Source organism: Salvelinus fontinalis, chromosome 17 (genome assembly GCF_029448725.1).
Source record: "Salvelinus fontinalis isolate EN_2023a chromosome 17, ASM2944872v1, whole genome shotgun sequence".
Taxonomy (NCBI): domain Eukaryota; kingdom Metazoa; phylum Chordata; class Actinopteri; order Salmoniformes; family Salmonidae; genus Salvelinus; species Salvelinus fontinalis.
In genome coordinates this window covers 21,293,309-21,314,113 of record NC_074681.1, presented here as the reverse complement: position 1 = coordinate 21,314,113, position 20,805 = coordinate 21,293,309, and the positions used below count along the sequence as shown (strand labels likewise).

The 20,805-nt window shown below is 42.5% G+C and overlaps 2 protein-coding genes across 3 annotated transcripts; one reads left to right on the top strand and one right to left on the bottom strand.

Annotated features, from left to right (window-relative positions):
* Positions 1-10,568: 10,568 nt before the first annotated feature.
* plekhj1 (pleckstrin homology domain containing, family J member 1) lies at positions 10,569-12,694 on the bottom strand. The gene is made up of 6 exons (XM_055866630.1): positions 12,210-12,694; positions 11,950-12,017; positions 11,792-11,858; positions 11,477-11,567; positions 11,271-11,334; positions 10,569-11,170 (listed from the first exon to the last, which is right to left on the bottom strand). Exons 1-6 carry the CDS (start codon positions 12,301-12,303, stop codon positions 11,087-11,089), a joined length of 468 nt encoding a protein of 155 aa, XP_055722605.1. The 5' UTR covers positions 12,304-12,694; the 3' UTR covers positions 10,569-11,086.
* Positions 12,695-12,784: 90 nt separating this feature from the next.
* Positions 12,785-20,805, top strand: sf3a2 (splicing factor 3a, subunit 2). 2 transcript variants are annotated; one of them, XM_055866629.1, is made up of 8 exons: positions 12,785-13,000; positions 13,627-13,906; positions 18,780-18,826; positions 18,919-19,028; positions 19,349-19,398; positions 19,600-19,740; positions 19,857-19,925; positions 20,045-20,805. In XM_055866629.1, the coding sequence occupies exons 2-8, from the start codon at positions 13,709-13,711 to the stop codon at positions 20,354-20,356; spliced, it is 927 nt and encodes a 308-aa protein (XP_055722604.1). In that variant the 5' UTR covers positions 12,785-13,000; positions 13,627-13,708; the 3' UTR covers positions 20,357-20,805. The 2 variants fall into 2 exon arrangements, with proteins under 2 accessions (XP_055722604.1, XP_055722603.1); XM_055866628.1 differs by having other exon boundaries at positions 12,785-13,012.

Below are 20,805 nucleotides of genomic sequence, written 5' to 3'. Positions count from 1 at the left end.
GGGTAGCAGCTCGTGCACTCACTGTCAAAAATTCAAACCAAGAGCATTGAAATCTCAACTTGTGGGCTTCGGGGGGAGCCTCCGGATTCTCATCAGATGAGTCTGCCACACAGATCAATGATCATTCCAAACGCTCCAGGTCTAAAAATGTGTTTTGCTCCCTTCACATGACACACGAGCCTCCCACTCTTATGAGCACTCTGGTGATGATGCTATGTACCACAGCTCTAACATCGTCCAGTCCCAGCCTGCTGGCCTGGCAGTGATGGTCAACCAGAAAATATCCTTGTCTGAAATATTTGAGGGCAAGCAGGAACCTCAAAGTGGAACATGCATCTACTGCCATGGCGTCCACATCCATGTTTTATTCAGTTCTTCAAAGACTGAGACATCCATTCTGTTGTTCAAAGACTTTGTGCATGAGATCCAATGCACTTGGAGCATGCCAAATGACAGAACTCCTGCCAAGCACATGCACTCACTTAGCTACAGTATATGTTGCAGATGAGAGTGGTTTTGGACAGTTCCCCCGTATGGACAAATAATTTGCATCGCTTGTTCTGCCTGCTTCTCTCCGTCACAGTTCAGACCAAGAGCTGCCTAATAAACAATGCAGGAGATCTGACCGCTTCCTACGCAGAACACATGACAGCACTGCTTCAGCTGCTAGGCTTAGCAACTCAGCAGCAGTACTGGCCTTTTAACAGAAGGAGCTGCATGAACCCCTCTCCGCAAACTATGATACTGACACCGTGAATGAATTGAATACAGTTAAAGACTTGCTCAGATGGTTGGGAAATATTTGGCAACAGTGTGTGGCATGGCGCCACCTATGGTTAGTTCAGTCTAAGCTCCCTGACAAAGAGACGGTTCCACTCGTAGGTGTACCCATAACACCTGCCCAGACATTTGGCCCAGCAGTGGCCCACCTCCTCCAAGTGTCTAGGGAAGACAGAGAAGCACATATGAAGCCTCAGTGCCTCATTACAAAGCCTAAAATGCACACTAAGTGGGGACTAGATTACTCTTTTCTAAATTCATTGGTAATCCCCCAAAAACTGAAAAACACATTTTTTGATGGAAAAAAACTTTGTGTGCTAGTAGAATGGGGATATGAAAGTATGCATCTTTCAGGTCCACTGTGGTGAACCAATCACCTGATTGTACTGACTTAAGGATGGTTTTGAATGGCAGCATTTTGAAGGGAAGTGCTGAAAGATGACGATTCAGGCACCTTAGGTTCAGGATCGGACAGAGGCATCCGACATTTTTTGTTGGATCTACCTCTTGTTGTTTTCAAGACACCCCTGAAACGTGGGTGTCACTGACAAAATTGTATTGCGCAGCCTTGTGTAACACCCATTTGTTGGCCGTTTACCTTTTCCAGTTGGAAAGGTGGTGCTCGAGGAAACTGTGATGTGCTAGATAGTCGGTCTCATCAGGATCGAGGCTCTGTGTGCTGTGGTGCAGAGGGGATGTGGCCTGCATATGGTGCACTTCTGCCTCTTGGGCGATGCTGAGCTCTTCGGTAGGGCTGAGGGTGTCTGTTCCTCCAGTCCTGAGCAGCATTAGTCTGAGCCTGGTTTCTTGGCATCCCAGTTGGGACCCTGGGATGGGAGAAAAGGTTTGCTGCCTGATGCACTTTAGGCTTGACACTGGAAACCCAAATAATGCAAGCAACAGTCTCTCCAGAAAGTGTGGTATCTTTGACAAATTGTCTTTCACCCTTCAATCTAAGAAAATAGATGATCGTTCTAGAGAGTCAGAGGCTCCTGGGCCCCCTTGCTGCTGCAGTCCATGTTGTACCATTGGGCGTGCTCCACATGCTGCCAATACAGAGCTGGTACAACAGACACAATCTATGTTCCAGAAGGGACAAACACAAAAGCTGACAATTTCAATTAGTTGCTAGAGAGCAATACAATGGTGGCGCTTAGCACTTCAAACTTCCAGTGGAGCTCTCCTAGTCATAGCTCACAACCGGGTGACTTTGACCACATACGCCTCCCAACAGGGATGGGGAGCAGTCTTGAACCAGTCAATGATCAATGGTGTATGGTCAGCACCATGGAGAACGCCCTACATCAACATACCGGAGCGCAAGGTGGTACTTCCTTCCAGTACTGAGAAGACAACATGTACTCATACTGACAGACAAGACAATCGTGGTTGCACACATCAACCGCCAGAGTGGACTGAGGTCAAGGGCACTGCACCAATGATGTATATAAACCCTGGATTACTGATGCTATGTATTGGCCATTGAGAGGCTTTGAAGCCACCTGTCGGCCATATTGGCACTCCCCAGTAGGAGCAGTCCTCCATAGGAATGAATGGAATTCTACACCATTTCAATGAAACGTTTCAAGGCCAAAATTACATTAATTTAAGTATTTGTGTTGTTGTAGTGGGAACAGTGACTTTAGTAATCTCTAAAAATGGTAGTTTAACAAAAATATTTTTATATAATCTTTCATTTTAAATGTTTATGTTTAGCTCACATAATATAATTTAAAAGTAAAAGTATGCATTAAGACGTCTGTAATAAAATACATGTAATCTAGACATTAATAAATGCATTTCTAAAGCTTCCCAATTTCTTTTATAATCTTGGGAGTGTAAAGATGGAGACGCGGTAGATTCAACACAGCGCCCCCTATTAGTCATCTAGTGTATATATAAATTAGGGATGCATGATACATATGTAAACATATCGGAATCGGATGATATTAGCTAAAAATGCCAACATCGGCAACGGCCCAAAGTCTAGTTTAACGCCGATGTGCAAAACCGATGTCAAAGTTGACGTGCATACCTATATAATGTCGGTACATGATGTAATGACACCAGGTAAAATTTTGCGCTACACGTGCAACACAGCATTCCTAACCTAGCCCACAATGTCTGCTGTGTGGATCGAGCAGTCAACAAGTCAAGCAGTCATTTGAAAGAGTAAGAACATTTCAGCGAGACAACTCAAAGGCAAAATTCTTAAACGCCAAGATAATGGAATTCATTGTCCTTGACAATCAACCGTTCTTTGTCGTGGGTGATGTTGACTTTCGCCGACTGGTCGAGCACCGGTACACACTACCAAGTTAGTGCTATTTTTCAGATGTTGCCCTACCGGAGTTACACAGTATTGCTATTAGCGTCACTGCTATTACCTTCACAACTGACATTTGGATCAGCGATGTCAGCCCCATGAGCATGCTGAGTCTGACAGCACAATGGGTCGTCGTGGATTTCCGACTGAGGAAAGTAGTGCCTTAGACCGCTGCGTTCCATGTATGTGTGTGTGTTAACTATTTAACTGTCCTAGAATGCTTAAAAGGCCGCAAAAATGTTAAATATCGGTTAGCGCTATTGTTTTTTTGGGGGCAAGGAAAAGATCAGATATCGGTATCGGCCAAAAATGTCATATTGGTGCATCTTTAATATAAATAATTTCACTGCACCAGGTAGAAAGTGAGCTACTGCTTTGGGCAAGCAGACACTTTACATCCCTCAGAGCAATACACTCACCGGGTTTGTAGAATCAGGCAGCAGACCTCTCCAGAGGAGGCCCTCTTCCTTCAGACTGGAGGACACATCCCACAGTAATGGAGATGATCTAGGCTCGATTCGAAAGGGCCATTGCTGTCGGCTCGCATCGCAAGACTCAACCCATTGTCCTATGTGGTTCTCAATAAAGGGTCCAGCAGGCCCACTCAGGGTCGATGCCCTATCACACAGATGGCTGCTGTATGCGCTTCCACCAATTCCCTTGCTCCCTCAAGTATTGAGGAAGATTAGTCTCGAGAGCGCGTCAGTTCTACTTGTATGTGACTGCCTTGTAGCTCCAGGATTGCCCTCCAAATTTGGCCCTTGGATGGTTTTATTTGGCCCCCCAATTGTTCTGGGAAAAAAAAAAAAATTTGTTGTACATAAAATACTCTAAAAACACCAGGAAATTAGCTCCAATTGATTTTAGTTTTGTAATCTGTTCCCAAGTATTCCCAAGCATAATAGAGATGTGATCATATATACTGAACAAAAATATAAAGGACAAATAAAGTCTTGGTCCCATGTTTTATGAGCTGAAATAAAAGATCCCAGAAATGTTTCATAAGAACAAACAGCTTATTTCTCTCAAATTTTGTGCACAAATTTGTTTACATCCCTGTTAGTGAGCATTTCTCATTTGCCAAGATAATCCATCAAACTGACAGGTGTGGCATATCAAGAAGCTGATTAAACAGCATGATCAACACACAGGTGCACGTTGTGCTGGGGACAATAAAAGGCCACTCTAAAATGTGTAGTTTTGTCACACAACACAATGCCACAGATGTCTCAAGTTTTGAGGGAGAGTGCAATTGGCATGCTGACTCCAGGAATGTCCACCAGTGCTGTTGCCAGATAATTTAATGTTAATTTCTCTACCATAAGCCACCTCCAAAGTCGTTTTAGAGAATTTGGCAGTACGTCCAATCGGCCTCACAACAGCAGACCACGTGTAACCACGCCAGCCCAGGAACTCCACATCCGGCTTCTTTACCTGCAGGATCGTCTGAGACCAGCAACCCGGACAGATGATGAAACTGAGTATTTCTGTCTGTAATAAATCCCTTTTGTGGGGAAAAACTCATTCTTATTGGGTGGGCCTGGCTCCCCAGTGGATGGGCCTATGCCGTCCCAGGCCCACCCATGGCTGCACCCCTGCTCAGTCATGTGAAATCCATAGTTAGGACCTAATTTATTTATTTAAATTGACTGATTTCCTTATATGACCTGTAACTCAGTAAAATCATTGAAATATATTTTTGTTCAGTATATACAAAGGTAAGCAAGGTTTGAAACAATTCTGCTTTAGTCATATCTGTTTGGGATTCTTGCGGTCAATTTGCAGTCTACACATGATTTGTAATTATGTTTCCGCTCCCTGACCTTCCACTCATGAAAGAAACGACCCGCGGCTAAATCTAGATGATGCCTGCTCTATGCGAACCCTGTATTCCTACAAGTGAAATGTGTTCAGGAAGTGTTTTGTCGACCATGCAGAAATGTCACCTTCCTGCCCAATTTGTCATTTTTACTTTCCTCCAGGAGCTCATGGTTGCAGGAAAGGCCCCATCTGCACTGAACGTGTATATGGCAGCCATCTCTATGGGTCATAACCAGATTGCAGGTGCAACATCAGGGCACACCCTCTAGTATCATAGTTAGTTAAAAGGTGCACCCCAAGGCTCCTTCAGTACCCCTCATGGGAGTTCACTACGATCACTTATGAGCCCTGTCTTCACCTGAGTTACAGTGCCTTCAAAGTATTTATACCCCTTGACTTATTCCACATTTTGTTGTTTAAAAGCCTAAATTCAATATGGATCAAATTTGAGTGTTCTTTCTCACACATCCACACATTACCCCATAATGACAAAGGGAAAATATGTTTGTATATATTTTAGGAAAATTTCCCCTTGACTTTTTCCACATTTTGTTACGCTACAGCCTTATTCTAAAATGGATTCAATTGTTTTTGAATGAAAAAAAGCAGAAACAGGTTAAGATATTTTTTCAAATGTTTGAAAAAAAATAAATAAATGAAATGCCACATTTACATATGTATTCAGACCCTTTACTCAGTACTGTGCTGAAGTACCTTTGGCAGCGATTACAGCCTCGAGTCTCCTTGGGTATGACGCCACAAGCTTGGCACACCTGTATTTGGAGTTTCTCCCATTGTTCTGTGCAGATCCTCTCAAGCTGTCAGGTTGGATGGGGAGTGTCGCTGCACAGCTATTTTCAGGTCCCTCCAGAGATGTTTGATCGTGTTCAAGTCCGGGCTCTGGCTGGGCCACTCAAGGACATTCAGAGACTTGTCCCGAAGCCACTCCTGCGTTGACCCTAAGCACACAGCCAAGACATTGTCCTGTTGGAAGGTGAACCTTGACCCAGTCTGAGGTCCTGAGCGCTCTGGAGCAGGTTTTCATCAAGGATCTCTGTACTTTGCTCCATTCATCTTTCCCTCGATCCTGACGAGTCTCCAAATCCCTGCCGCTGCCACCACCATGCTTCACCATAGGGATGGTGCCAGGTTTCCTCCAGATGTGACTCTTGGCATTCAGGCCAACGAGTTCAATCTTGTTTCTCATGGTCTGAGAGCCTTTTGGCAAACTCCAAGCGAGCCGTCATGTGCCTTTTACTGAGGAGCGGTTTCCGTCTAGCCACAGATCTGTGCCCAACACAATCCTGTCTCGGAGCTCTACGGACAATTCCTTCACCTCATAGCTTGGTTTTTGCTCTGACATGCACTGTCAACTGTGAGACCTTATATAGACAGGTGTGTGCCTTTCCAAATCATGTCCAATCAATTGAATTTACCACAGGTGGACTCCAACCACGTTGTAGAAACATCTCAAGGATGATCAATGGAAACAGGATGCACCTGAGCTCAATTTTGAGTCTCATAGCAAAGGGTCTGAATACAAAAATGTATACAAACCTGCTTTTGCTTTGTCATTACAGGGTATTGTGTGTAGATTGATGAGGGAAAAAAATATTTCATCCATTTTAGAATAAGGCTGTAACATAACAAAATGTGGAAAAGGGGATTTTTGTAGTACGTTAGCTGGTGACGTAGCTAAACCCAGCCAAAAAAGAAACAACCCTTTTTCAGGACCCTTCTTCAAAGTCGTAAAAATACAAATAACTTCACAAATCTTCATTGTAAAGGGTTTAAACACTGTTTCCCATGCTTGTTCAATTAATTCATTAACATGCACGTGTGGAACGGTCGTTAAGACACTAACAGCTTACAAACGGTAGGCAATTAAGGTCACAGTTATGAAAACGTAGGACACTAAAGAGGCCTTTCTACTGACATGAGGACTGCAGATGTGGCCAGGGCAATAAATTGCAATGTCCGTACTGTGAGGCGCCTAAGACAGCGCTACAGGGAGACAGGACTGGCAAAAAGTGCTCTTCACTGACGAGTCACGGTTTTGTCTCACCAGGGGTGATGTTAGGAGTTGCGTTTATCGTTCTCAACTAGTTCAAACCTAGTGAATGCTCCCAAGTCGTTCCTCCAATAACTCCCATAGAATATAAAATGTGGAATAACAACATGTCATATTTCAGTCTGGCCATGATGACGTTGAATCAAAGTGCAAAAACTGATTGGATTTTCAAAAAGTCATCAATGTAAAGGAATTTCAGGAATATTATTATTATTTTCACCATTTTTTAAACCTAAATCCAATGACATGGTTAACATTTTTCGTTGATTTACGTTAGTTGACAACTCAATCAAAAGTAAATCAAAACTAGACGTTGAACTGACATCTGTGCCCATTGGGATACCTTCAAGGAAGGAATTCAACAACTGTCCTCTGGGAAAGTCCCTTCCTGAATGGTAACAAGACAGAGAGACCAACCACAGAGTCTAAACCTCTGTCTGTATTCATACTACATGCACCACCCTGCCAAATTCTCTCTATTTCACAAAAAGACAGACACACAGACAACTGCAAGTATGCAACAACAACAAAAAACACAATGGCACACATCAGGACAGGAAAACAACTAAATGTTCTCTCTCTGGTGCTCTGATGAGTCCACTCTATTAAACCTAATGAGATTGCTTGTGTCAATAATTGAGTAGGGTGTGGGTTACAGAGCATGGTGGAGGAACAGCAGAAAGGAGCAGTTACTCTGTCAACAATGTGTCACTGGAACCCCTGTTTGTTTTGTGGAAAAATACCTCTGTTAGAAGACACGTGCAAAAGGCACAATTCTTTTTCGGGAAAGATTTAACTGGCAGTAGGCTAAATGGAAACAGAGTCTCTTTCAGTTTCACATTCTGCAATGTTGCCAGCCCTGATGTCACAAAGTGAGAGAAAAAGACAAATGCACATTTTTCATTATATCCATTACATGTTGTGCAGAGAAAATGGAGTCCAAATTTGTGAACAGGTGAGTGAATTCACCAAAAAACAGGCTTTGTCCCTAGTGCAAGCTTTGTCGCTAGTGGTCATTCTGGTAGCTGCTTTCTTGTAATTGAGTAACGAATGAGCCCTGTCTTGTAGTGCTGAAATGTAGGACCCAATGATACAGTGCCTTCAGAAAGTATTCATACCCATACTCCCTTTTTTCACATTTTTTTGAGTTACTGCCGGAATTTCAAATGTATTGAATGTAGATGTTGTGTCACTGGCCTGCACACAATACCCCATAATGTCAAAGTGGAATTATGTTTTTTCACTGTATACAAATTAATTAAAAATGAAAAGCTGAAATGTCTTGAGTCAATAATGTGTTGTATTGGATTTGCCCCAAACATTACACTTTGTATTCAGAACAAAAAGGAAATTGCTTTGCCACACTTTTTGCATTATTACTTTAGTGCCTTGTTGCTAACAGGATGCATGTTTTTGAATATTTTTTAATCTGTACAGGCTTCCTTATTTTCACTCTGTCAATTGTGGGTGTGGGGTACAGAGAGGAGGAAGTCATTCAAAAATCATGTTAAATACTACTATTGACACAGAGTGATTCCATGCAACTTATGCACATTTTTACTCCTGAACTTTAGGCTTGTCATAACAAAGGGGTTGAATACTTATTGACTCAAGACATTTCAGCTTTCCATATTTAGTTAAAACTTCAAAAAACATAATTCCACTTTGATATTATTGGTTATTGTGTGTAGGCCAGTGACAAAAAATAGAAATTGAATCCATTTAAAATTCAGGCTGTAAGATTATTTTGGGGGGAGAAAGGGTGTGAATACTTTCATTTTGTTGCTTTACAGCCTTATTCTAAATCCTCAATCTACACACAATACCCCATAATGACATGTTTGCAAATGTATAAAAACAAATACCCTGAAGGATCACATTTAGAGAAGTATTGACACTTTACTCAGTACTTTGTTGAAGCACCTTTGGCAGGGTTTACAGCCTAGAGTCTTCTTGGGTGATGCTACAAGCTTGACACACCTGTACTTGCTGAGTTTCTCCCATTCTTCTCTGCAGATCCTCTCAAGCTCTGTCAGGTTGGATGGGGAGCATTACTGCAAAGCTAATTTCAGGTCTTTTCAATCTGGTTCAAGTCCAGGCTGTGGATGGGAACCTCAAGGACATTCAGAGACTTGTCCCGAAGCCACGCCTGTATTTTGCTCCGTTCATCTTTCCCTCGACCCCGACTAATCACTGGAAAACATCCCCACAGCATGGCGCTGCCACCACCGTGCTTTACCAGCAGGATGGTGCAAGGTTTCCTCCAGACGTGACAGTTGGCATTCAGGCCAAAGAGTTCAATCTTGGTTTCATCAGACCAGAGAATCTTGTTCTTCATGGTCAGAGTCCTTTAGCAAACTCCAAGCGGGCTGTCAGTGGCCTTTTACTGAGGAATGGCTTCCTTCTGGCCACTCTACCATAATGGCCTGAATGGTGGAGTGCTGCATTTCATTTATCCCATTCCAGCCAGTCCTCCCCAATTAAGGTGTCACCAGCAATACAGCATTTGATTATTGAAATATCAGTCTAAATCTTTGCTTTTTTATTTGAAGAATAATCAGGAACATTTGAGACAGCTCTAGTTAGGGACAGGCCACCAGAATCAGGGACTGTCGCTGGAAATCGGGGGCATCCGGTCTCTGTGCACTAGATAGAAGTTGTTTGACACAGCGTGAGCAATAGATCAACTGGTGACAGGGAGACCATTTTTACACTACATTTTGACTTATACATTGATTAAGCATGTTCACTCACAAAAGGTTATGTCTTTAAAATCTGACTTTATTCAAAAAAAAAAAAAAAAAAAATACATTGTAGATCTCATACTTTGTGGTATTGAAGTATGACAGTGAAATGTACATTGTATTACTTGAAGTAAAAGCAGAATCAGGCTTGAGGTTTAACCACACGGCACACTCAACGTGCCAAAGTAACGCAACAGAAACATTCAACATACATACCCAGACATTATCAAAGCATTGTCATTATTGGAAGGTCATTCTGCAAATCCATTGATACAGTGTCCTAGAACAGTGATGCAGTGTTGAGGAAATTGTAGTCTGGAAAAAAGTAACATGCATTGTTACCATTGTAAGATCACTGCTGCTCTATTCCAAGTCAGACTTTGATTTTGGATAAAACAGTTTTAGAGGATGACATTGTCAGTTTCACATTTAAATAACAGTAGTCCTCAATTTGAATTAAAGTGTTAGACAAACAGATGAACTGATGTAAAATAGCTTTAAAAGTAGGCAGGTAAGAAGGTAGATGAGTGCAATTCTTAAACTAGTCATGACAAGTATTTGTTACAGAGAGAGACTGTACACAAGTCAAATCCATTCTCTAGACAAACATGTGCAAAAGTATCATGAAAACATTGGTCTAAAGTACAAATAAGATTAGTAATCATACCAAACACCAATAAGATCAACTGTCGTGGAATATTGGTCAAGCTAAAAAAGTATTGCCAATCTGGCTAAACACATGACATACAAGAACATGAAGTGAAAAAAGAAGTGGGTTGGATAAAAGTGCAGCCTGTACATCATTTCAGTCTCATTCACTGGGGGGGGGGGGGGGGGGGGGGGGGGTTCAAGAAGTCAAAAACCTCTGCACATTCAAAGGCTGACAGCTTTACAGTCGTCACATTGTACTAAGAACACAGCTTCTTACACTAGAAAACCATTGTAAAAAAAAACATATCTACATATATAGGAAATGAGAATCACACAGCCAGCCAAGTCAATGAGTGAAATGACTAAATGTACAGCAGGTGACAGAAGGGTCAAAGTTAATATTGTAGGGGAAAAAATGTGGTCCCCAGAAATTCTGTCGGGAAAAAAATTGAGTAAAAAGTTTGAATATCACTGCAGTAGCCCGTGAAAGAGTTGTACAGTACCTGGATATAGGAGGCCATATCATTACAACAAACATAAAAACAGACAAACAATTAATCTAAAATATAAAAGGCTTTCCCATTTACCTAGGTTGAACTCTCTCGCAAGAAAAGACCACTATAATATTGAGATGCTAAGGGATGTGGTTGGTGTGACTAGTCCATCATAGGTAGGCAGGGGCTACAGTACATCTTAAATGTCTTTAGGCATGAGCTGTAGGCCACTAGTGACCTGGAAGCGCGTCTCATCTTCAATACCATACTGCTCCAGAGGGTCCTAGGAGAAGGTAATCAGTGTGTATTCAGGTTGTGTAAAGTTACTTTGTAAAGTCTATGGTTAGAAGAGACCATCCAGATAACAGGTCTGTCTGTCTTACCTTGCCGGTCAGCCGGTGGATCTCTGTGCGATAGAAGATCAAGTTCTTCCTCATGAACTCATAACTGTAGGACAGATGAAGAATAGAGTTGCAACTAGGATGAGTCACACACAAAAAAAAAATATCACCCACCCTGGTCCTGAATAGCTTCTGTAGCTGTACCCTCTGCACTAATAGGCAAGTGAAATGGGGCAGTCCTATATTACCTGGCCTTGATGATGGAGTCAATCCACTCCTGACACTGCTCCTGGGAGTCACACTCAAACAGGTACTTCCTCTCTGCCTCATCTAGAAAAGCTGAGAGAAGATTGGTTCCTTAGAACAGCAGTTCCCACAATGTTTTTGTACGATGACTAAAGCTTAAAATGGACTTTGTTTTTCTTTTCATGTTGGGCACTCTAGCAATATTTATTCTGGATAAGAGCATCTGCTAAATTACAAAAAAAGTCAAACAAAAAGTGGGTCACAGCCAACCAAACTCAACAATGAATGCAGAGAAGAGAGATCAGTTTTGGACTCACTGATAGAGAAGGCTTGGCTGTCCTCTCTTTCTACCCGACACTGCTCTAGCAACAAGGCACCCTGAGGCTGTCAAAGAGAGAAAAAACACCCCCTGTCACTTGCCAAATCCCCATACAGTCAGAGACAGACATAAGATGGTGGTGGTAACTCGTCCTACCTCCTCCTCATCAGTTCGGAAGTAGAACAGGAAATTAACCACCAGCTTCACCAACCTCTTCTTTACAACTGGCATAACAGATGAGAACAAATGAATGAATGAGCAAACGTCTTCCTGATCATGCCATCAATTTGACATTACAGTAGCCTTCCAATGAATGAGTAACAATTGCAAACCGGCAAGTTAGAGTAGCTAAGATCTAGACTATGTGTTATGGACATCAGTGATAATGATAGTGATCCCACTCGGATTAGTCATACCATCTCCTTTCTTCGGTCCTCGCATGCCAAGTTCCGCTGCCCTCTCAGATGGTTGGCGACTCAACGAAATGAGTTCCTTCTCATTGAAACGCATCCTGAGGCGGTTCACAAATGCAGCACAGGGTTGACCGTTAATTATACAAATCTTTGGTAAGCAACACTCTCAGCTAAAAAAGAGCCATGTCCTTATGGCGGAGGGCAACCTAGCCTAGCTTGCTATTCTGTCAAAATGTCAGTGTTGGTAATATCCATCGTTACACGTCTCACTGCGGTAGTTTCATGCGGGTAAACTCGTTTCAGCTAGTTCCTCACAAGCCGCCTCCTGCTGCTGTCAGAAGAAGTGCACTTACTTTCTAGTACTCGCTGCCTAACTGACAAAGCGTCATGAAATGTGTTGACTTGTGGTTGGTTAAACACACTGAGGTCGAAGTGTTCGATACTAGCCTAGCTACGTCCCTAGAAAAAAGAAAAGTGGACACTCCTTCATATGTGACACTTTCTTTCGTAGTATGGTGACCGTGTGAGGACATTTTGTGGTTGGACTGATACGCATTTGAACATTATAGGCTATAAATTCTGGCCAAAGGGATGTCTCAAATTTTAGAAAGGGAAGTAATTAAGATATTGATATTTTTGTTAATCTAGTTCGTACAGTAAAGCTAAAGAAAGACCACATTTGACATCGTCAAATTGTGTTTTGTGTACATTTGTCAATAAAGATATACAAAAGTACAAAACTGATGTTCGCGCATGCGCATGAGTGTTTAAATTGCGAACAGCGTGATCGAAACGTAAGTTAATTGGTGAGTTTTAAAACTAGTCATTATCTGGTAAATGTGGTATTAGCTAGGATATTGTATTTATTTTAATAGAGGCATCTACATATACGGCAACCAGATATGAAAAGGTGCCCCGTTTTGTTCGTTTAAAGTTAAAATCGTCATTATGTTGAGCTACCTTGCCGGTTAGCTCAACAAAGCTACTTTAGCTAACATGCGCAACAAAACCCAGTAACGTAGATTAGATGTAACTAATTTGACTTAGTTAATACATGCAGTGCTTTGATGTAGTTATGTTTGCAAATGGATAATGTAACTAGTTAGTATTGGCTAAATAGCTAGCTAGTTAATTAGTCGCACGCTAATCTATTAACTAGGTAACGTTACGTGATTTTAGTTGTTCTGCAAATGCATCATATGAATAGATTTTACGTGTTGGTCTCCAATGGCAAAGGTTAGATTGGCAATTGCCAATCACAGCCACAGAGGTGGCTAGCTAGTTAAGTAGTTTCCACCTTCTATGCCACAGTGCAGATAAGTTGTGGAATTGAGCTAATCAATCTTAGTTATTTTGCTTGTATTTGTTACAAACATAACATTGACAATATTCTTCCTGTATGTTTCTCCACTGTCTGAAGACATATTTTCAGAGTATTTGACCAGCTGTCTAGCAGCAGCAGGAGGAGGTTTGAGGGTGAGTGAATCCATCGCCCCGCAAAGATGGATTTCCAACACAGAGCTGGGGGCAAGACGGGGAGCGGTGGCGTGGCGTCCTCCTCGGAGAGCAACCGGGATAGGCGAGAGCGGCTCCGCCAGCTGGCCCTGGAGACCATCGACATCAACAAGGACCCCTATTTCATGAAGAACCATCTGGGCTCTTATGAGTGTAAGCTGTGTCTGACACTCCACAACAATGAGGTAAGAAAGTGCTTATTTTAACACACCATAACTCTTCTCTTTATATGATGTTAAATTTAGGGCGGCCCCCCCAAAAAAATCTTGGTTGGCCTATAGTCGTCTGTTCAATCGATTGGTCAAAATTTTAAAACATGTATTTTTCCCTATATCGACACACCCTATGTGTTTTAATAAAATCAACAATATGTAGGCTACTGAGCTTGTCTGATGCTTTAAGCACACTGTGATTTAAATAATTAAGACACACAAATGATTTGAGGGAGCCAGAGATCAAGATAGTCTAACCAGAAGAAAAACTGTTGCCGACCCTCTTCCTCCGCTGCTGCTGGCCTTCGCAGATTCTGCTGTTATGCTCCTAAGAGGCTACACCAGGAGGTGGCAACCATTTCCATTTGGAGTGCCAATTTATCTTACCATTTCTACCAATCCGTGTGCCAGTTATGATTTTTGTGGAACAGTTTAATTTAATTTATAATAAGTCTTCGTATCTCAAAATGATTATGTGGTTAATACAATTCTAAAATTAAGTTATATTGCCGTTGCCAACTATGTAAAAAAAAATAGCCTACAAATAAAAACATTGCAGCCTGAAGGTAGAAAATATCCTTATAAATATCCTATAAATTACATTGGCTATGCATGGCCTGTCTACAAGGAACTTGAAACATTGTATCAACTATTAACTTGGTCTGGCCTGAAGCTCACTTTAGCAAACTTGCAACATTTTCTCAAATATTCTGGGCCTTCAGAATTTCCAGCTCCAGTGAGTTTCAGACAGACATAGCTGTAGGCTATTTGCGCAAGGAAAAGAAGTAATCAGGTAGGCCCATTTTATGATGTTTCCACCGGATTAGAGCATGACATTTTTTCCCTCTCTTTCAAGCTGAGTGGTTATCGAAAGAAAGCTGGAATTTTCTTTTTAAATAGGCTACTTTGAGGAACTAAACTCAGCAAAAAAAGAAACATCCTTTTTTCAGGACCCTGTCTTTCAAAGATAATTTGTAAAAATCCAAATCACATCACAGCTCTTCATTGTAAAGGATTTAAACACGGGTTCCCTTGCTTCTTCAATGAGCCATAAACAATTAATGAACATGCACCTGTGGAATGGTCGTTAAGACACTAACAGCTTACAGACAGTAGGCAAATAAGTTCACAGTTATGAAAACTTATGACATGCCCAGGGTTCCCTGCTCATCTGCGTGAACGTGCCTTAAGCATGCTGCAAAGAGGCATGAGGACAGCAGATGTGGCCAGGGCAATAAATTGCAATGTCCTTACTGTGAGATGCCTAAGACCGTACTACAGGGAGACAGGATGGACAGCTGAGCGTCCTCGCAGTGGCAGACCACGTGTAACAACACCTGCACATGATCGGTACATCCGAACATCACACCTGCGGGACAGGTACAAGATGGCAACAACAACTGCCGGAGTTACACCAGGAATGCACAATCCCTCCATCAGTGCTCAGACTGTCTGCAATAGGCTGAGAGAGGCTGGACTGAGGGCTTGTAGGCCTGTTGTAAGGCAGGTCCTCACCAGACATCACCGGCAACAATGTCACCTATGGGCACAAACCCACCGTCGCTGGATCAGACAGGACTGGCAAAGTGCTCTTCACTGACGAGTCGCGGTTTTGTCTCACCAGGGATGATGGTTGGATTCCCGTTTATCGTCGAAGGAATGAGCGTTACACCGAGGCCTGTACTCTGGAGCATGATTGATTTGAAGGTGGAGGATCTGTCATGGTCTGGGGCGGTGTGTCACAGCATCATCGGACTGATCTTGTCATTGCAGGCAATCTCAACGCTGTGCGTTACAGGGAAGACTTCCTCCTCCCTCATGTGGTATCCTTACAGCAGGCTCATCCTGACATGACCCTCCAGCATGACAATGCCACCAGCCATACTGCTCATTCTGTGCGTGATTTCCTACAAGACAGGAATGTCAGTGTTCTGCCATGGCCAGCGAAGAGCCCGGATCTCAATCCTATTGAGCACGTCTGGGACCGGTTGGATCAGAGGGTGAGGATTAGAGCCATTGCCCCCAGAAATGTCCATGAACTTGCAGGTGCCTTGGGGGAAGAGTGGGGTAACATCTCACAGCAAGAACTGGCAAATCTGGTGCAGTCCATGAGGAGGAGATGCACTGCACTACTTAATGCAGCTGGTGGCCATACCAGATACTGACTGTTACTTTTAATTTTGACCCCCTCTTTGTTCAGGGACACATTATTCCATTTATGTTAGTCACAAGTCTGTGGAACTTGTTCAGTTTGTCTCAGTTGTTGAATCTTGTTATGTTCATACAATATTTACACATGTTAAGTTTGCCAAAAATAAACGCAGTTGACAGTGAGAGGACTTTTTTTATTTTTTTTTATTGCCGAGTTTATATGTTAATGGCTGTAAAAACAGACTTAGTTTACTTTGCTGTTTGAGGTGAAGTAAAAATTACTTTGAGAAGTTCCAGTGGTGGTGAGTTAAGAAAATCAGAAATACTGTCAGATCCCCAAATGGGCACATTTATAGGCCTACATTTGCATGCAGGCCAGGTAGCCTAGGCCTACTTTGCATAATCAGATTTGTGTCCTTACTCAACATTGACAGGAGCCAAAACTTGCTTCCTACAAGTGTAGCCTAGGTTGTGCAGTCTGCAAACAATGTGTCCATTCCGACCATGAGAACGCTAAAAGACTGTAATATATTGAGTTCATTAACATAAATTAACGTATCCAAACAAACATTGTGGACTAGAAATTATGGGAATTAACGGTACATTTACTACTGGTGATACTGTTGTGCCATCCCCGTGGCCTTCACAATGGATTAGTCCACTGAGACAGGCGTGTATGACAGGTCAAAAGTTTGGACACATCTACTCATTCAAGGGTTTTTCTTTATTTTTACTATTTTCTACATTGTAGAATAATAGTGAAGACATCAAAACTATGTAATAACACATGTAATCATATAGTAACCAAAAAGTGTTAAAAAAATCAAAATATATTTTAGATTCATCAAAGTAGCCACTCTTTGCATTGAGGACAGCTTTACACCCTCTTGGCATTCTCTCAACCAGCTTCACCTGGAATGCTTTTCCAATAGCCTTGAAGGAGTTGATACTTATGCTGAGCACTTGATGGCTTATTTTCCTTCACTCTGCGGTCCAACTTATCCCAAATCGTCTCAATTGGGTTCAGGTCGGGTGATAGTGGATGCCAGGTCATCTGATGCAGCACTCCACTCACTTTCCTTCTTGGTGGTTAAATATCCCTTACACAGCCTGGAGGTGTTCTGGGTCATTGTCCTGTTGAAAACAAATGATAGTCCCACTAAGCGCAAACCAGATGTGATGGTGTATCGCTGCAGAATGCTGTGGTAGCCATGCTAGTTAAGTGTGCCTTGAATTCTAAATAAATCACAGACCGTGTCACCAGCAAAGCAGCCCCACAACATCCCACCTCCTCCTCTATGCTTCACGGTGGGAACCACACATGTGGAGATCATCCGTTCACCTACTGTTGCGTTCCCTCCAAGAGGCGTACGTAACACCCTGCTATATCTCAACTCCCCGTGGAGTGAAACGTATGTGATTGTTGGTGCAGGAAAGGACAGAGGCAGAGAGAAATACAGTTTACATGGAATTTATTATTCCTAAACACGGTAAGGTGGGGAAAAGGGGCTGGACGGAACCAAAGAAAGTAAAAGTTAGAGTCCCCTTTCCTACCTTTCCTGCCTTCCCACAGCTTACCTAACCTTTAGCACCAACCGGCGCGCTAACCAAAATATAGGTGGTGGTCCGGCCAGGTCTTACCTAGTGTGCATAGACAGTGTAAATAGTACGGGTTATGTATGCGCACAGGCCTCTTGCCTAAATACTGCGTCTTACAAAGACACGGCGGTTGGAACCAAAATCCACCGGTCTAATGTCCATTGCTCGTGTTTCTTGGCCCAAGCAAGTCTCCTCCTTATTGGTGTTCTTTAGTAGTGCTTTCTTTGTAGCAATTCAACGATGAAGGCCTGAATGATGCAGTGTCCTCTGAAAAGTTGCGTTTGAGATTTGTCTGTTACTTGTACTTTGTGAAGCATTTAGTTGGGCTGCAATTTCTGAGGCTGGTAACTAATGAACTTATCCTCTGCAGCAGAGGTAACTCTGGGTCTTCCTTTCCTGTGGCGGTCTTCATGAGAGCCAGTTTCATCATAGCGCTTGATGGTTTTTGCGACTCCACTTGAAGAAACTTTCAAAGTTCTTCATTTTCGGAAATGTCTTAAAGTAAGGGTGGACTGTCGTTTCTCGTTGCTTATTTGAACTGTTCTTGCCATAATATGGACTTGGTCTATCTTCTGTATACCATGCCTACCTTGTCACAACACAACTGATTGGCTCAAATGCATTAAGAAGGAAAGACATTTCACAAAGTAACTTTTAACAAGGCACACCTGTTAGTTGAAATGCATTCCAGGAGACTACCTCATGAAGCTGGTTGAGAGAATGCCAAGAGTTAGCAAAGCTGTCATCAAGGCAAAGGGGGTGGCTACTTTGAAGAATCTCAAATATAAAATATATTTTGATTTGTTTAACACTTTCTTTTGGTCACTACATGATTCAGTATATGTTTTCATAGTTTTGATGTCTCGACTATTATTTTACAATGTAGAAAATAGTAAAAATAAAGAAAAACCCTTAAATAAATAGGTGTGTTCAAACTTTTGACTGGTACTGCATATATATTTGCAACTGCTCGACTAAAAAATCTTGGTCGACCTACAGACTTTCAACCAAACAACTGACCAGTCGACAAAATGTGGTCAGCCCTAGTTCAAAAGGTTCATGTGAATTCATGATCTTAACCGTTTTCTCATTACAGGGCAGCTATCTGGCCCATACACAGGGAAAGAAGCATCAGACCAATTTGTAAGTACATATCTATTACTACTTAAATGTTTCTTTAATTGAACAACTTTGTATATCTGGTGTTGTTCACTTCCCTGTTTTGTTGAATGCAGAGCGAGAAGAGCAGCCAAAGAAGCAAAAGAAGCCCCTGCCCAGCCAGCCCCCGAAAAGGTGAAGGTTGAGGTCAAGAAATTTGTGAAGATTGGTCGACCAGGGTACAAAGGTAGGTTATGTGTTTTGATGGTAGTTAGTCATCAAGGATTCAATGACTCCAGAACAATCTGTTATGTACTGTCAGGGTTTTCCCCAGGTTTTTCTAACAAGGTGGTGCTCCTGAGTACAGGTGGTTGTGCAGTGGCCCCAATTTGAGCATTTTTGAATAGCAATAAAGGACATTTTCTGCAATCTAGAGCAAAAATAGTCCTTAAATGATAACAAAGTAAAAAAAGAAATTGGGGCAGTCCACAAGGTGGCGCAGCGTCCCTCTTACCTTCTTTGGGGAGAATCATGGAGCTGAACTGATATTATTTCCCTTGTCAACAGTAACCAAGCAGAGAGATCCAGAGAGTGGGCAACAGTCTTTACTTTTCCAGGTGAGTCTGAATGAGACATGGACATAATTAACATGGGTCAAATCCCATTTTATTGGTCACATACACGTGTTTAACAGATGTTATTGCGGGTGTAGCGAGATACAACAAGGTCAGATCAATGGAGGGAAAGCAATTTCTACTGTTCTGAGTCTTGGAACACACTGGTTACCTTGAGTAACTCTCCTCCTCCTCCCTTATCAGATTGATTACCCAGAGATAGCGGAGGGCATAGGGCCCAGGCATCGCTTCATGTCTGCATACGAGCAGCGCATTGAGCCCCCAGACCGTCGTTGGCAGTACCTTCTACTGGCTGCAGAACCGTATGAGACCATCGCCTTCAAGGTGTGTCTTCATTTGGACCGAAGGGAATCCCCAATCACTCCAATTTGTCTTTTCCTTGTTCTGTTTTCCTGTGAATGACAAATCAGACCTGTTTTGTATGTTCTGTATTTCTGCAGGTGCCAAGCAGAGAGATTGATAAAGCCGAGAGTCGCTTCTGGACCCACTGGAACAAAGATACAAAACAGGTATGGTACTGGTGCTGACAGTCCCATAGATGGTCCTATCTTTCGGCGGATATTTGGGTATTAATAGAATCCTGAACTTGAATGTACACATCATGTAATCCCCCCCAATATCTTTCCAGTTTTTCCTCCAATTCCACTTCAAGATGGAAAAATCCCTCGCTCCACCCAGCGGACCCGTACCCCCGATGGGTGTAAAGCGCCCCCCTCCGCTGATGAGTGGGATAGGGCCTCGGCCCCCCAATGAGGCCATGCCCCCTCCACCCCCAGGGGGGATGCATATGCCCCCCATGCCCCCTGGTGCCCCTGGCCCTCCTCAGATGCACCACCACCATCAGATGCAACACGGTGGCCCCGGGATGGGCATGCCACCCCTGATGAGACCCCCGCTCCCTTCTGACAGTCATGGAGGAATGCCCCATCAAAACAACTGATTGTGTTTGCCTATCGTTTGGTTGCTATTACACTACAGTGCCCCTTCATTGGACTGTGTCAAGTGTACTGTTTCAATGTACACTTTCTAAACTGGATGACATGTTGTTTATCCACATGCATTTTTACCGACGGACCATATTCAGTAGGTTTTGTACACAGTTGCCAAAGGAATTTTGTCCTACTGAAATATTGTCTCTGGCAACATCTACACTAGGGGTACTACTCAGAATTAAGCAGTGTACATGTAATGGTCATGCATTCTAAGTCTTCTGCTAGTGTGGATATTGTAAGGTGGTCATAGTTTTGTGAGCTCTGTAATAGCACCAGGATGAATATATTCCCCTGTATTGTAGATGTTGAGCCCTCTGAATTAAACAACATCTTTGACGATCCACAATTCATCTTTAAATATACTTTTTTTTTTATAATAAAGAATGTGGAAAAGTAA